Below are 16180 nucleotides of genomic sequence, written 5' to 3'. Positions count from 1 at the left end.
ACTGTCAAAAACTGTCAAAATCAACTTTTTCATAGCTCTGGAAATTAAAGTGTTCATTAAAAACAAAGGCTGAGTCACCATAAGAACAGGAAGCTTTGGGTGTTTGAACCTGCCCTAATCCCATCACTCCAGTCTCTGGGATAGCCTTGAAAATGCAGCCCAGGGAATTCCCTGGTGGTCCAGTGGTTAAGACCATTTCAAGCTTTCACTGCTGTGGGCCCCGGGGTTCAACCAGGGTTCAATCTCTGATCAGGGAACCCGCCAAAAAAAAAAAAAAGAGAAAGAAAATGCAGCCCAGCAACTATGGGGGGAGGAGGAGAAGAATGGGTTTGCAGCTCCACCAAAGCACCACCACCAACTGTCACGAACTGACCTGACTGGCAGCTCACTGAAAAGCTCTGTTCTCAAAGCTGGTTTTTTATCGGATCTGATTCAGAACTCACCTCAACAATCCTGTGCCCAAGCCATTTGGCAAAAACAATTAGCAGCAACTGTTTAACATCTCAGCGGCCTGAGGCAGTGATAACAATTGGAGCTAATAAGAGGCTGATCAAAAAACTTAAAAGGAAGTGAAAGCTAAGGCAGAGATGTATACTGCCTGTCACAGCATTGAAGGCATGCCCCAACCAGAGCCCCACAATAAAGAGATAAAATTATAAAATGAAACCAAATAGATATTCTGAAGCTGAAAAGCACAATTACTGAAATAAAAGTTTCACTAGAGGGACTCAACAGCAGATTCAAGTGGGTAGAAGAATCAGCAAACATGAAGACAGGTCAAATGAGATTATTCATTCTGGGGAACGAAAAAAAAAAAAAAAAAGAAAAAGAAAAAAGAAATAAAGTAAGTAGGCTCACAGGCCTCTAGGACATCCTCAAAGACCAACATACACATCATGAGAGTCCCAGAGGAAAGGACAAAGGGAACAGGGCAAAAGAATACTTGAAGATAACATGCCTAAAAACTTTGCAAATTTGATGAAAAATATTAATCTATACATAGAAGAAGCTCAACGAACTTCAAGTAGGATAAACTCAGAGATCCACACCTGGACACATCATAATCAAACTGCTGAGAGACAAAGAAAATCTAGAAAGCGGCGAGAAGCAAACAATTTATTTTGTCTTTTATATTTATGTGTATAGTTTGTAATTCTTTTTTCTATGTAATTTAGAAGACAAATGCATAAAGAACGAGCATAAAGTATATACAGATGTTCTTTGTATGACAATATTAGCACAAAGGAGGAAGGAAGGAAGGAATGAAGCTATATCGAAGAATAATTTTGTGAACTATTAAAATTAAGTTGGTATTAATCTGAACCATATTGTTATAAAATGTTCAATGTAATGCCCAGGGCAGGCACTAACAAAATTAAAAGCAAACAAACAAAAAACAAAAACAAAAATCAAAAATATATAGAAAAATAAACATCAAGGAAATCAAAACAAAAGAAGGCAGTAATGGAGATTTAGAGGAACAAAAGAGACAGAAGATATATAGAAAGCAAACAGCAAGTACTGATACACCCTACAACATATATGAACCTAGAAAACATTATTCTAAGTGAAAGAAGGCAAACACAAAAGGCCACATTTTGTATGATTCGACTTCTATAAAATGTTCAGAAAAGGCAACTCCACAGAAGTGGAGAGTAGATCAGTGGTTGCCAGGGGCTGGGGGAGGGAAGAGACTGCTAATGGGTGGGGGTTTCTTTTGTGGTGATGTAAATGTTCTGGAATTAGACAGCAACAGGAGTTGTACAACTTTGTGAATATACTGCAGACCACCGAACTGTATATTTCAGAAAGTGTGATTTTTATGATATGTGCATTATATCTCAATAATGTTGTAATTAAAAACAAAACAAAACAAAACCACAGTAAAGATCATTGTGAGAAGTAGTGCTGAATGCTCACTCATCCTGTGCAGACACCCTTCCGTGGCAACAGGCCCCCTGAAGCAAGAAAAGGCTTGACGTGGCCGCTGCTGAGTCACCAAAGCGAGGCCATGAGCTGCGCTCAGATCTTCCCAGGCTTAAATACAGCCGGCTCTTTACCACGGGGTTGGACAGTGTGGGTCCACTTACATTCAGATTGTTTCTTTTGGGCCGTGCCACACAGCATGGGGGATCTTACCTCCCTGAGCAGGGGCCCCCTGCAATGGGAGCGTGGAGTCTTAGCCACTGGACCACAGGCAAGCGCCATGGATTTTGTTTCAATGGTAAACACTACAGCACCACACGATCCGTGGCTGGTTGAATCTGCAGATGCACAGTAATGGCGGATACAGAGGAGCCACATGTACCGAGGGCCAACTATCAATTACACGCAGATTCTCAACTGTGTAGAGCGTCGGCACCCTTAATTCCGTGTTGGTTAAGGGTCAACTATTTGATGACAACTTCTTAAAAGAAAAGAAATGCGGGCTTCCCTGGTGGCGCAGTGGTTGAGAATCTGCCTGCCAATGCAGGGGACACGGGTTCGAGCCCTGGTCTGGGAAGATCCCACATGCCGCGGAGCAACTGGGCCCGTGAGCCACAACTACTGAGCCTGCGCGTCTGGAGCCTGTGCTCCGCAACAAGAGAGGCCGCGATAGTGAGAGGCCCGCGCACCGCGATGAAGAGTGGCCCCCGCTTGCCACAACTAGAGAAAGCCCTCGCACAGAAACGAAGACCCAACACAGCCAAAAATAAAAATAAATTAATTAATTAAAAGTAACATTTAAAAAAAAAAAAGAAAGAAAAGGAATGCTAACTAGTCAATTTAAATATAAAAATGAAAGAAAAATAGTTGCCTCGAAAAATCTCAGTTTCTAAGACAATGAAAATGTGTTTTAATTTTGCATATCAAAATTAATTTAGAATAAATTTTTCTTACTTACTTTGCAGGTGAGAAAGGATAGCAATGAAATAGATCACTCTTAACCCCAGTACCTTTAACTGTGTGACCTGCTGCTCCAGCAGCGCCTCTGACTGACACTTCAGCAGTTCAATCTCCTCTTGACAGCAGAGCCGCTGCTTCTCCTTCTCCTCTTCCAGCTCCGCAGGAACCGAAGTGCCCTGCTTGAGTGGGGAGGAAGGTCAACACTGGGCCTCGACCATGTGCGTGGATATGCGGTGAGGCTGGAACTCAGCTTATTCCACATATTTTCACTGTGACGACACACAGCAGTCAGGTTATAGCTCATAGAAAAATTCAAGTCACTCTTTGTGGGCTCTGGATTCTCACCTCAGTCACAAGCATCAGAAAATGGGGTTTGCACAGCACAACACTGAAACTATACTTTCAAGTTCTAGACACCATTTCTGAATCAACACAGAACATTTTTATAAACTTCCTCTCCTGGAATAGGTTTAATTCAATCCTTTAAAAGGAAGAATCAAGTGCAATTTCAAGTTAGGACATGTGGCAGTTTCCAAAGCCCTTTAACTGTCTCATCTGCACCACACAACCACTTCATGGGAAGGACGGGGTTCACCCAGATGGTTCACAGCCAGGAAGGAAGCTGCAGTCCTGACAGTAACCGGATTTGACCAGGGATGCTGGTTCCGTGTGTGCCAACCACAAAATGCTAGTGAACAAGAACAAAACCCCGAATGCCAACGGGCACCACAGATCGGCAGAGCAAGGCCAAGGGAGAGGAGGACAAGCCACACTCCCTTTCCCCAAAAACAGACTCTAGGACACTGAAGGATGCTGGGAAAAATAAGAAAACATCAATACCCAAGAAGAGGCAAATCCCCCAAGGCACATGATAAACACGAATCACAGCGGACCGCTCTTTGGGCGCCAGCGCCCCGGCACAGGCATCCGCACTCCTCCCTCTCAGCACCTTCGGCAAACAGGTCCTGAGGGCAGACCCCGCACGCTCGCCTGCCTGTTAAATGCTCTGGTTGACAGATCGAAGCATAAACACCTGCTTCTTGAAAAACTTGATTGAGCCACAGATCACATCCTTCAGGCAAAAATCTTTCACGGAAGCCAAACGTATACAAACAGATAAAAGTGAACTTCTGTTTGGGGTCAGGGTCAGTGTCCAAGGGCACCCCACACCCCCGCGTGCCTCGAGTCCCGGGACCTGTAAGCTGCACTGCACACGTGAGAGTCCGGGCCCGGGGGCTCAGGCTGCTCTTTCTGGGCACGGGGTCCTTCCAGGCCTTGGGGTCACTGCCCACAAACAGAGCGGACGGAGGGTGGGTGCCGTACGGAGCTGTGGCTGGGAAGGGGGAAGGAAGAACCAGCCCACCGATGCCAAGCCCCTGGGTCGTATGCCCCACTGAGGCCCCACGGGCCCCAGCACAGAGCTGCCCTTGCTACAGGGAGCGGGAGCCAAGCACAGGACTTGTTTCCCAACCTTCACTGTCTCAGGAAGGGTTTCCAGGCAGCAGGCAGAGACACGCCAAGTCCAGCAAGATGTCCCAAACACAGTCAGGAGCAGCAGCACGCAGAGCCCCTCCCAGGCGCCCTGTGGGTGGGGAGATCACCCTAACCTGACACCTGCGAGGGGCAGTGGGGACACCGCGACCTGTCCTGCCCAGTGCGCCCCCAGGTCTGGAGCAGGACTTCGCAGAATGCACCAGGCCGAGGCCAGTGTGGCGGAGCAGGGCACAGTCAGGAGAGGCCACAGACGGCATCGCACATTCAGCCCCGCGACCTGGAAGCCTCGGCACCCCGGGGCTGGCTGCGCGACCTTGGCCCCCGCAACCTGACCGGACAGGCTCAGAGGGGGTTTTACTTGTGCCACTCCTTGCACCCCCTCAAAACCTCCTTACACACAATCGTTCTATTTCCAGCCTGACTAAACTCTCTTTAATCTGTTCTAAATGGTGAAGTCAATATAAGAAAAAGATGTTTTTAAAAACTTATTCTCGAGTTTTTCTGAAAATCCACAGAATTACGTGGGAAGTGTCATATATATTTTAATCATTAAAAAAACATAACGGATACACTTAAAGAAAAAAAAAATAAGTAGTTTTGCACAAAGAATACCAACATAGTATTAAGAATAAATTCAACTGATAATGAATTAAAGACATTCAAACTATATCTAAAATAACCACAGGTTCTCTTAATATTTTTTAAAAATCATATGAACAGATTTTTTTTTTTCCCCCAAGAAAAGATGACATTGCCTGAGCAATCAATAGTGGTCATACGACAGTTAACTCTTGCTTTCCTTCCACTGCTTAGTGTTACCAATATAAGGGTGATTTCTTTGCAGGACACTTATCTCTAAGCAAAGGAAATGAGGCTTACGTTTTCAGAGAACTTTTCTCACAACCAAACTCCAAAGGGAAGTAACCTGAAAAATAATCCAATCGCTTCACAAGCGCTGGGTAAACAACTCTTCTGATAAGTGACACTGCTTTTCAAACAGGTGCAGAGATATTTGTGGCCCAGATAAAACCCATTCACAGAGAAAGAACAGCACGTCCCTGCTATTTTGGGGACAATGACCACAGCATCCCAGGAGACACCCAGCAAGGCTTCATGGAGTATCTGCCTGTGAGGAGAGCCTGAGGGAAGATGGTAGGAGGAAGAGGCCACCGCCTAGAACTATTCTCACCAAGACATGGACCTGAATCCCATCCCGTGTGTAGACTGCTGACACGTTTCCAGGGAATAAGGGGGAAATGTTAGCCAACGTCACAGGAAGCAGTAAAAACAGATTCAGCACAACTCAGCCCCTATGTGGATCCCAATTTGACCAGCCACAGGTAGAGACTGCAACTTAGGCTGGATATGTGATGAAATTAAGGGATTACTGTTAATTCTGCAGGTTAGCATGGAGCATGTTATGGTATATTATGGTATATTTGGGCGGCTAATGCACTGAGATTGGCACATACCCATGGGCAGTCAGATTCTGAGCTGTTCTCTGTTTCTGTATATGTTGAAATTTTCTCCAATAAAAAGTTAAAATAAAATAGGGGAAGAAACTGCATATCACACCTTCCCACAAACCCAGATGTTTTCTCCTGTGAAATGAGCTAGACAAAAAAAAGTCACTTAAACAGTATCTAATATTCACATCCTTAGAAGCAAAGTAAAAGAATGACATACTTGAACAAACACCTAGAAAAATACTTCCCAAATGATCTCAGCACTCTGAAGAGAGTCAACACGGAAGTACAAAAATGCCGAACGGAAGAGCAGGACACAGGTCACGACCAGGTGACAGAACCATCAGAGTGAACAAACAGGATCCAACAGAGTTTCTTTGGAGGGAGAATTGTAAGTCAGTAAATACCAGGGAAGGCCAGCGGCAGAGTCTGCCTCTTCAGAGGATTAGAGAAAAGAAACTCAGACACCTCCACAGGTCAGCAGGTCTCAGGGGAATACCCCAGAAGAGGAGGACGTTGATCACGAGGGCACGAGAGCAACGAGAGCACGAGAGCAAGAGAGCAACGAGAGCACGAGAGCAATGAGAGCAACGAAAGCAACCAGAACAACGAGAGCAACGAGAGCACCGAGAGCAACGAGAGCACGAGAGCAATGAGAGCAACGAAAGCAACCAGAACAACGAGAGCAACGAGAGCACCGAGAGCAACGAGAGCACGAGAGCAACGAGAGCAACCAGAGCACCGAGAGCACGAGAGCACCGAGAGCAACCAGAGCACCGAGAGCACGAGAGCACGAGAGCAACGAGAGCACGAGAGCAACGAGAGCACGAGAGCACAAGAGCAACGAGAGCACGAGAGCAACGAGAGCAACGAGAGCAACGAGAGCAACGAGAGCACGAGAGCACGAGAGCAACGAGAGCAACCAGAGCAACGAGAGCACGAGAGCAACGAGAGCACGAGAGCAACCAGAGCACCTAGAGCACCGAGAGCACGAGAGCACCGAGAGCACGAGAGTACGAGAGCAACGAGAGCACGAAAGCAACCAGAGCAACGAGAGCACGAGAGCAACGAGAGCACGAGAGCAACGAGAGCAACGAGAGCAACGAGAGCACGAGAGCAAGGAGGGAAACGAGAGCAACGAGAGCACGAGAGCAACGAGAGCACGAGAGCAACGAGAGCACGAAAGCAACCAGAGCAACGAGCAATGAGAGCAACGAGAGCACGAGAGCAAGGAGGGAAACGAGAGCAACGAGAGCACGAGAGCAACGAGAGCACCGAGAGCACGAGAGCAACGAGAGCAACGAGAGCACCGAGAGCACCGAGAGCAAGGAGGGAAACGAGAGCAACGAGAGCACGAGAGCAACGAGAGCACGAGAGCAATGAGAGCACGAGAGCGATGAGAGCACGAGAGCAAGGAGGGAAACGAGAGCAACGAGAGCACGAGAGCAACGAGAGCAACGAGAGCACGAGAGCAAGGAGGGAAACGAGAGCAACGAGAGCACGAGAGCAACGAGAGCAACGAGAGCCACGAGAGCAACGAGAGCACGAGAGCAACGAGAGCAACGAGAGCACGAGAGCAACGGGAGCACCGAGAGCAACGAGAGCACCGAGAGCACCGAGAGCACGAGAGCACGAGAGCAACGAGAGCACCGAGAGCACCGAGAGCACGAGAGCAACGAGAGCACGAGAGCAATGAGAGCACGAGAGCAACGAGAGCACGAGAGCAAGGAGGGAAACGAGAGCAACGAGAGCACGAGAGCAACGAGAGCACGAGAGCAACGAGAGCACGAGAGCAATGAGAGCACGAGAGCAACGAGAGCAAGGAGGGAAACGAGAGCAACGAGAGCACGAGAGCAACGAGAGCAACGAGAGCACCGAGAGAACGAGAGCAACGAGAGCAACGAGAGCACGAGAGCAACGAGAGCAACGAGAGCACGAGAGCAACGAGAGCACGAGAGCAACGAGAGCAACGAGAGCAACGGGAGCACCGAGAGCACGAGAGCACGAGAGCACCGAGAGCACCGAGAGCACGAGAGCACGAGAGCAACGAGAGCAACGAGAGCACCAAGAGCAACGAGAGCACGAGAGCAACGAGAGCACCGAGAGCACCGAGAGCACGAGAGCACCGAGAGCACCGAGAGCACGAGAGCAACGAGAGCAACGAGAGCAACGAGAGCACCGAGAGCAACCAGAGCAACGAGAGCACCGAGAGCAACGAGAGCACCGAGAGCAACGAGAGCAACGAGAGCACGAGAGCAACGAGAGCAACGAGAGCACGAGCAACGAGAGCACCAAGAGCAACGAGAGCAACGAGAGCACGAGAGCAACGAGAGCACCGAGAGCAACGAGAGCAACGAGAGCAACGAGAGCACGAGAGCACGAGAGCACGAGAGCAACGAGAGCAACGAGAGCACCAAGAGCAACGAGAGCAACGAGAGCACAAGAGCAACGAGAGCACGAGAGCAACGAGAGCAACCAGAGCACCGAGAGCAACCAGAGCAGGAGAGCACGAGAGCACGAGAGCAACGAGAGCACGAGAGCACGAGAGCAAGGAGGGCAAGGAGGGCAACGAGAGCAACGAGAGCACCAGAGCACCGAGAGCACGAGAGCACGAGAGCAAGGAGGGCAATGAGAGCGATTGGGCTGCGGCCAGGACCACCGTCTCCTCCACGGTGCCTGCAGCAAGCACCGTCCCCGCAGCCACTTGACCCCTCTGTAAAGGCCCCTCAGGACTGAACTCGAGGGGCTGGGGCACTTAGGACACCGCAGGGACAGAATGCGGGCTGCGGCGGTGAGGGTTACCTCGGTGGCCTCGGCCTGCAGCGGCTTGAAGCAGGATTTCAGTTCCCGACCAGAGACGGAGGCTGGGCAGCGGCAGTGCGAGCGCTGAATCCTGGCCACCGGACCACCAGGGACCAGCGGCCAGTGACAAGGCCCTGGCCCGTCAGCTGTGAAGAAGTGAATTTCCGCAGAGAGACGGAAAGTAGTGAAGCAAGTAAAGTGTTCATTAGAAGGAAGAAGAGTACAGTAGACACACGGGCGGGCTCAGAGAGAGAGTCACGCCCTCAGGGCAGTTTGAGTCACTTTCGTGGGCATTTCTTCCGGGTTTCCTTTGACCAACCCTCTTGCTCTGCCTGGTTCTGAGTCCGCGTTTGGTGCATCTCAGGGTCCTCCCATGCGCGCGCGCACGTCTCTTAGCCAAGACGAATTCCAGCGAAGAGGCCTGTCGGTGGCTGGCATCACTTACTGTGAGGTGGCGCCCCTCCCTTTTGGACCTCCAAGGAGCCCTTCTGCGCATGTGTAGTCGGGAGGGTCTCCTGGACTTCGAGAATGAGGCACATGTGGTCTCTTATCTTCTATCTGGGCGGGGCCCGGCCTCCTCCATCACCCTGCTCTTACGGAGCTTCCGTCCACAGGGGAGAAACTGTTCAGCCTGGGGCCCATCTACCTCCTGCCTCAAGGGAACACCGAGGGGACGCTGAGGGGACACTGAGGGGACACAGGGGGCTGAGGGGACGCTGAGGGGATGCTGAGGGGACACGGGGCTGAGGGGACGCTGAGGGGACACTGAGGGGACACAGGGGCTGAGGGGACGCTGAGGGGACACTGAGGGGACACAGGGGGCTGAGGGGACGCTGAGGGGACACTGAGGGGACACAGGGGGCTGAGGGGACGCTGAGGGGACACTGAGGGGACACAGGGGGCTGAGGGGACGCTGAGGGGACACTGAGGGGACACAGGGGGCTGAGGTGACACTGAGGGGACACTGAGGGGGATGAGGAGACACTGAGGGGACATTGAAGGGGCTGAGGGCGTTTTGTCCTCTGTAATGAAAGCCGAGTAAGAGGACACTGTGAAGAGAAGACGGCCTGCGTGACGTCACCCGTGGCCAGCGGCGCGTCTGGGCTCAGCCGGGTTACCGGGTCTCTCCGAGCGCTCGCGGGCACGGGCTCCCTGGGTGTGGATCCCTCCCGTCCTCATTCCCCAAACACGGGAAACCTGGATTCAGGGCATCTCAGGGTCCAAGGAGCAAACCAAGAAAAATGCCAACTCCCAGCCTTTTCAGCCAAACAAAAGGGATAAATGTCATATTTATGCTTCCCTTTATTTTTCTCCGATCCACTAATTCTCATTTTGAGAACTTCCACGTGAAAAAACAGTTTAAATGCTAATTTCAGATCAGTCAATATGTACACACACAGCTAAGAGCACTGACTATTAACCTAGGAAGCCCAGGCGAATGCCAGGCCTCATTTTACGGTTGAAATGAGCTATTAGCACGTCCTTTTGAAAAGCCCCACAGAAAAAGTACCTACAAAAATTTATAACCTCAATAAGTTTGTACACATGCTTCACAAAAAAACACCAGTTATCCTTACCCCCAGAAAGACCAGAAGATGCGGAGACACAAGTATTTCAAATCTAAGAACACCAAGGCAGAAGGGCCTCAGGGGCGTCCAGCCAAGTGTCCTCAGATGGACTCCAGGGGTTTTGCAAGCCCTGCGAGGATGGTGTGCAGAATTCCGTGCATACACGCATGTCTGCACGTGTGCTACGCGTGTGCACTACACACATGCAGGGCGGGCAGGCGGGGCAGCGACACCACGTGGGGCCTGGCTGCATGGCGTCCACACACACCTCTGCCATCCTGTGTCAATGCGAAGGGCACTGAGGGGTGTGAGCCCCACACGGGTCACGAGAACCCAGGCCAGGTCCCAGCCTCCACGGCAGCCGCACATATTCAAGAAGATTCCGACTGCTTTGTGAGACTCCACTGTAACCTCGACCTCGCAATTCGACATGTTGCTTATACACATGGTGACGCGCTACGTTTAAAAATCCAAAGAAGTGGGCATTCCCTGGGGGTCCAGTGGTTAGGACTCGGCGCTTTCACTGCCTGGCCCCGGGTTCAATCCCTGGTCAGGGAACTAAGATCCCGCAAGCCGCCCAGAGGAACCAAAAAAAAAGAAAAAAAATCTAAACAAGAGCCCATAGCGTGTGCCGATCCTTAAGAGCACCTGCTGGGGGGGGGGGTGCTTCTGCGTGGACACACGCCACACACACACCCAAGCAGCCCGCCTGCTCCATCCTCCTCCACAGCCCCCGCCTCCTCCGGCCTCCCCTGGGTCCAGAGGCACGGGCCCTCTCCCTGGCCCCAGCAGACCCCCGACACCGCCCGCCCCCAGGCTCCCCGCGAGCCTCGGTCAACCTAGAGCAGGGCAGCTGCCTCCACCAAACGGCCCCCGTGGGACAGATCCAGGCACTTTGCCGCTGTCCTGCCCTCCAGGGGCCCTGCCCTCGGTCAGGTCCTTACTGCCCACCTGACCTCCGAGATCCTAGCGACACTGTGTGGCAGGGCCATGGGCACCTCGGCAACAACTGCCCTGAAGAGGTTTGCAGGACGGGGCCCCTGGGAGCAAAACCCTCCCGGGCGCGCTGCCCTGGGGCCCCGCTCTGGGCCGGGGCCGCCGCTGAGCAGAGCGCAGGCGTGAGGAGCGCAGCACGCGGCACGCGCTCCACGGGGGACGCACCGTGGGCTCTGCAGGGCACAGGGCGCGGGGCCGTGCGTCCCGGACGGAGGGGCCGTCCCGGAAGGCAGGGCTCATGGAGAAAACGACTTGACGAAAGGGAGGCAAGAGTGGGAGTTTCCAGGCGGGGGACAAGGCCAAGTTCAGAGGAGGTCACAGCCAGGGTGTTCCAGAAACTGCCAGGCAGCAGGTGTCCGGCGTCACGAGAACAAAGAAGACAGGACATCGGGCCAGAGGACACTTGGTCGGAGTCTGTGCAGGGCTGTGCCCCGGGTTGCACCATGGGCCCCGGGGTTTTGGGGTGCAGCACGGGATGCAGAGGACATGGAGCACCTGCCGGGCACCCTGCACAGGCAGCCCCTGAGGGACCCCGCAGGTCCCACGCAGCTCAGAGCAGGCCCCGGGCCCTCTTGGCAGGTGTGAGGCCTGCCCAGCGTCCACCCCACTGCGGGCCTCACAGATGCCCCGAGGGCTCGGATCACGAGGAGAAGCCTCAGGAGGCCCAGCGGCTTTGCTGATGTCACCGGCACCCCCGTGGCGGCCAGAGTCTGACCCCCAGGCCATCCCTGAAGCCACTGCTGCCCAGAAGGAACCTGTGGGGGCCCCCTCCTGCGGAGCCTCCCGCACCTGCATCTCGGCCACATGCCCGCCCCTGAGCTCCTGCAGGGCTGCTTTTTGCTGCTGCCCCAGGGGCAGGCCCTCAGCAGGCCACACCAGCTCCACCTGCAGAGAGCGAGTCCACAGGGCACTGCCCCCCACACACCTGTCCTGCCACCCACACACACCTCCCAACTGCAAGGTGGGAAACACTCCACGTGCTTCCTACAAGCGCGTTTCACACTAATAAAATTAAGCCACGGTTTAAAATACATAGCTTTCTCATGTAAAAAATGCGTACTTCTCCCTCTTGATATTCTTTTAAAGCTTCATTTTCTTCAAACCCTATAATCCGAGGGAATCTAATTTAAATTCACAGGCTGGGAACAAGCCCCCTTCCCCAGGCATCCGTCTGCATGGGAGGAAACCGAAGCTGACGCTGAGAGCTCGCTGGACTGGCCTGGGGGCACCACAGCCCTCCAAATTCACACCAAAAGGACAACTCCCAGGGAGGGGCTGCGACCCCTGCCCCGGGGCCCGACTTCAAGGACAGGCCCGAGGCTCACGACAGGCCCGAGGCTCACGACCCCAGCTGGAATGTGCTCAGACCTCGAGGAATCTGTTCAAGATCTCGCCTGCAGGGACTTCCCTGGCGCTCCCAACGCAGGGGGCCCGGGTCCAATCCCTGGTCAGGGAACTAGATCCCACATGCCGCAACTAACAGTTCTCACGCCGCAACTAAAGATCCCGCGTGCCGCAACTAAGACCCAGTGCAGCCAAATAAATAAATAAACAAATAAACATTTTTTTAAGAAAAGGAAAAGATTTCGCCCGCAGACCACACAGAACAGGCAGAGCCGCAGCATAAAATGAAGCCACCCCACCTGTCAGCACTAGGCTGCCTTCTCCCTTCCGCCCTTCAACAAGCTAAACCAGGAGCAAAGGACAAAACCCCCCGGGAACACCTCATACAGCACGCCTCAGTCACCAGCGGAGGGTCTACCTGGTACTTGTGCTCTCACCAGGCTGAGATTTCCTGCTTTGTAATCTGGAATATCTACTTCTTAAATACGTGACAAAAGCATGAAGGCGCCAGAACAGGGTCGTTCCTGAGTGCCTGGGGTGCACACCGGGCCCAACGGGCACAGAGCAGCCCGTCCCCACACTGAATTCCCGCTACGTGACCACGGTCTAGCCAAATAAGTGCGTCCTATTCATGACGTACGAGTGCCAGGGGTCTGCAGATGAGGAAAGGGGAGCGCTGGCCAGGGCAATGGGGCCGTCTCCAGAAGCTCCTTTCATACTACAGCTGAAAGCACCTGCCAAGGGGACAGTCGCTGCTCTTGACACAGGACAGAGGGTTTAATCTCACAGAAATCGGTAGCGGCCCCGAGGAGCACTCTGAACCCTTTGAAATCCCACAGGGAACGCCGTACGCAGGCACAGGCGCACGTTTGTCCAGGATCACAGATCCAAAGCCTTCACCAAGGAGCCTGTGACCAAAAAACGCGTAAAATCACTGTTCTGTACCCGCCTGAAACCCGCCGCTGTCCCTGGGACACACACACACACACGTGCAGCTGACACACATGGGCAACAGAAGACACGTGAAGCCCCGCGCCTCACCTGGCGAGCTCCGCGCGGCCGGGAGGCTCTCACGCCCTCCACGTGCTCTGTGCTCACTCCCGCTGCCAGGCCGTCCTCTGCGGACGGAGGCTCTTCGCCGTGTCTCAGCCTCAGCTTCTCTGACACCCGAGTCAAGACCACGTGGTGAGAAGCGTCCTCTCCCTGCAGCTGCTCCTCCAGGCCCCGCAGCTCCAGGCCCCGCAAGGTCTGCACCTCAGACAGGTAACGCGACTCCAAAGCGTCCAGGCGGGACGCGTGTCTGCTCTCCAAAGCACTCATCTCCGCAGCATGTTTTGTCTGCAGCTCAGCCGCGCGGGCTTCTGAGAGAGCCCACCACTCTCGCTCCAGAGAAGCCCTCAGCGCATCCACCTCGGCCTGGTGCCGGCTCTCCAGCTCCGCCGTCAAGGACAGGACGTGCTGCTCGTGTCGCTCCTGGAGCAGCTGCAGCTCGCGGGCGTGCTTCTCCCGGGCCTCCCGCAGGAAGGCGTCTTGCTCTGCGGAGAGTTCCTCCGTGATCTCTCGACATTCTTCTAAGAACCTGAGGAGACGAGCCAAGTGAACACGGAGACCCGACGTGCAGCCACAAAAGCATCAACCTCACACTGCTCACAGGAGGCACCACTTTCTACTGGCGAGACCATCGTGCCCAGATTTCACCTGCTCTTCCACCTCCCTGGGCTGCAAGTGGTCTGAGCCCCACTGCCAGCCGTGAGCGGACAGCGAAGGGGCCCACGAAGCCAGAGGAGCTCAGAGGCCAGAGCCCAGGTGTCCCCGGTCACAGACTGAAGTACAGGACACAGGACCCCCAGCAAGAAACCACACACACATTTCCACAGACACCACAGGGAAGCAGGTGTGACCGCTCCTCGGCAAAGAGAGGACCTCAACGAGGAAGGGGCAGCGGCATCGTCTACAGGAGCCAACAGGCCTGCAAAGAGCATTCAAAAGACCCCCAAAACCCCTTCTGGGTGAATTAGGGGCATGAATTAAACGAGTTGCAGGTGACACTGGCTGGCAAACACAGAAGCGGGGAGACACCCCTCTAACTGAAGCACCCAGCACCCCAGCAGAACAGGGAAGAATCTCTACGGGGCGCCCATTCCACGTTAGTGACACGTGGTGCGTTCAGGTGAGTGACGAGAGCTGGATGGGTTTCAGGTACTAACTGTGCACCAGACACCACGAAAGCCTTTCCACCGATCAGCCCATGCAGGAGGGCACAAAGGCCTCATGAGTTTGTCCACCGTGCCTGCGTCCTCCCAGCTCACACAGTGGGTCAGGATTTGAACTCAGTTCTCAGACCCCAGAGCAGAAGCTCTTGCACCTGCCTCATGACGCTGGGGAGCAGCTGCCCCATGAGAAGCAGCAAAACCAACAGCAGCTCCAGTGACACCAGGACTCACCAACACCCCTGGTCACTACAGCCCAGATGTGCAAAGAGGCAGCAAACCAAATCACATTCTAAATCTATTTAAAACTTCAGGGTGTACATACATAGTTCAGACAAACTATTTTTTTTTAATCTGTTTGAGTTCAAAATACACAAGAAACTTCAGAAATGAACCACACGTCTTTATGATAAATGAGGCTGAAGTTCTGCTACTGAAACTGTAAACCGTGCAAAGAACACAAACGCCCGTCAAAGATGCACGCAGGGCAGCGTGGATCACGGGACGGGGGCTCCACAGGAAGGACGGGGAGGCTGCTGCCGCCAGCAGGTCCCGCAGCCCCAAGAGCCACGCGCGCCCTCCCGGGGGCCGGCCTCACCCAGCCAGGCGGGCGGCTCCGTGCCGAACAGGAGCGTCACGCACCTGCTCTGGGCCAGCTGCGGCTGGAGCGCACAGTCCTCCTTCAGGCGGTCCCGGTCCGTGGGGGCCGGACCGCCGCCCAGCTCCCGGCCACACCGGCTGCACTGCAGAGGCTCGTCCCCCGAGAGCCCCAGCTCCAGCTGCCTCAGGCGGCCCTGCTGCTCCACCAGCGACCCCTCCAGGTCCAGGATCTGGGCCGCCTGCTGGTCCTGAAGCTGCCTCATTTCGGCTTCTCGAAGCTCAAACCTGTGCATCAGGGACAGCTTCTCGGACTCGGCCTGCTCCCGCAGGTCGAGGAGCCCCTGCGCCAGCCTCTCTTCAGCCCCTCTCCTCAGGTCCTCACTTGTGGCTTTCCACTCGGCCTCTCTCTCGCCGAGTTCTCGTTTCATTAACTCAATCTTCTCCTTAGCGCTCTTCAGTGCTTCCTGGTGAGCTTCAACTAAAGTACATTTCACCTGCAGAAAGCACAATTTTATTTAAGGAGGAAATTAAATGAAAAGATCACTGGCAGCAACGACCCAAATCCATCTCTGAAGAGAGAGAAGTTCCACAACATACAAGCACTAGTTCCATAACGTATTGCACTGAACAGAGCGATGGCAGTGTTTCGCGTCCTGATGGGAATAAGGGAGCCTAGAATGCACAAATCTAAGACTGTTTGCTTAAGTAAGACGTGTCCGCATCCCGGCACCTGGCCCCGACTGTTCGCTCTGGGGCTGGCAGGTCTGGACACACACACGAAGGGGAGCTCCTCTGCGGTGCCAAGACCAGCCCA

The 16180-nt window shown here is 53.7% G+C and overlaps 1 protein-coding gene across 7 annotated transcripts in view; it reads right to left on the bottom strand.

The window, feature by feature from the left end:
* Positions 1-16180, bottom strand: part of PCNT (pericentrin) — a 107767-nt gene that overhangs the window by 66142 nt on the left and 25445 nt on the right. For 6 of the 7 annotated variants that reach the window (XM_057546125.1, XM_057546127.1, XM_057546129.1 and 3 more), the window contains 3 exons: positions 15409-15860; positions 13598-14135; positions 2937-3065 (listed from right to left, as the gene is read on the bottom strand). In XM_057546125.1, the coding sequence (XP_057402108.1) occupies positions 2937-3065; positions 13598-14135; positions 15409-15860 (1119 nt within the window). The remainder of the gene's footprint in view (positions 1-2936; positions 3066-13597; positions 14136-15408; positions 15861-16180) is intronic. The other variant, XM_057546126.1, reaches the window with a different exon arrangement.

The sequence above is a fragment of the Balaenoptera acutorostrata genome, chromosome 4 (genome assembly GCF_949987535.1).
Source record: "Balaenoptera acutorostrata chromosome 4, mBalAcu1.1, whole genome shotgun sequence".
Lineage (NCBI taxonomy): Eukaryota > Metazoa > Chordata > Mammalia > Artiodactyla > Balaenopteridae > Balaenoptera > Balaenoptera acutorostrata.
The sequence above is the reverse complement of the archived record's forward strand: the minus strand, read 5'-3'. Positions and strand labels throughout refer to the sequence as shown.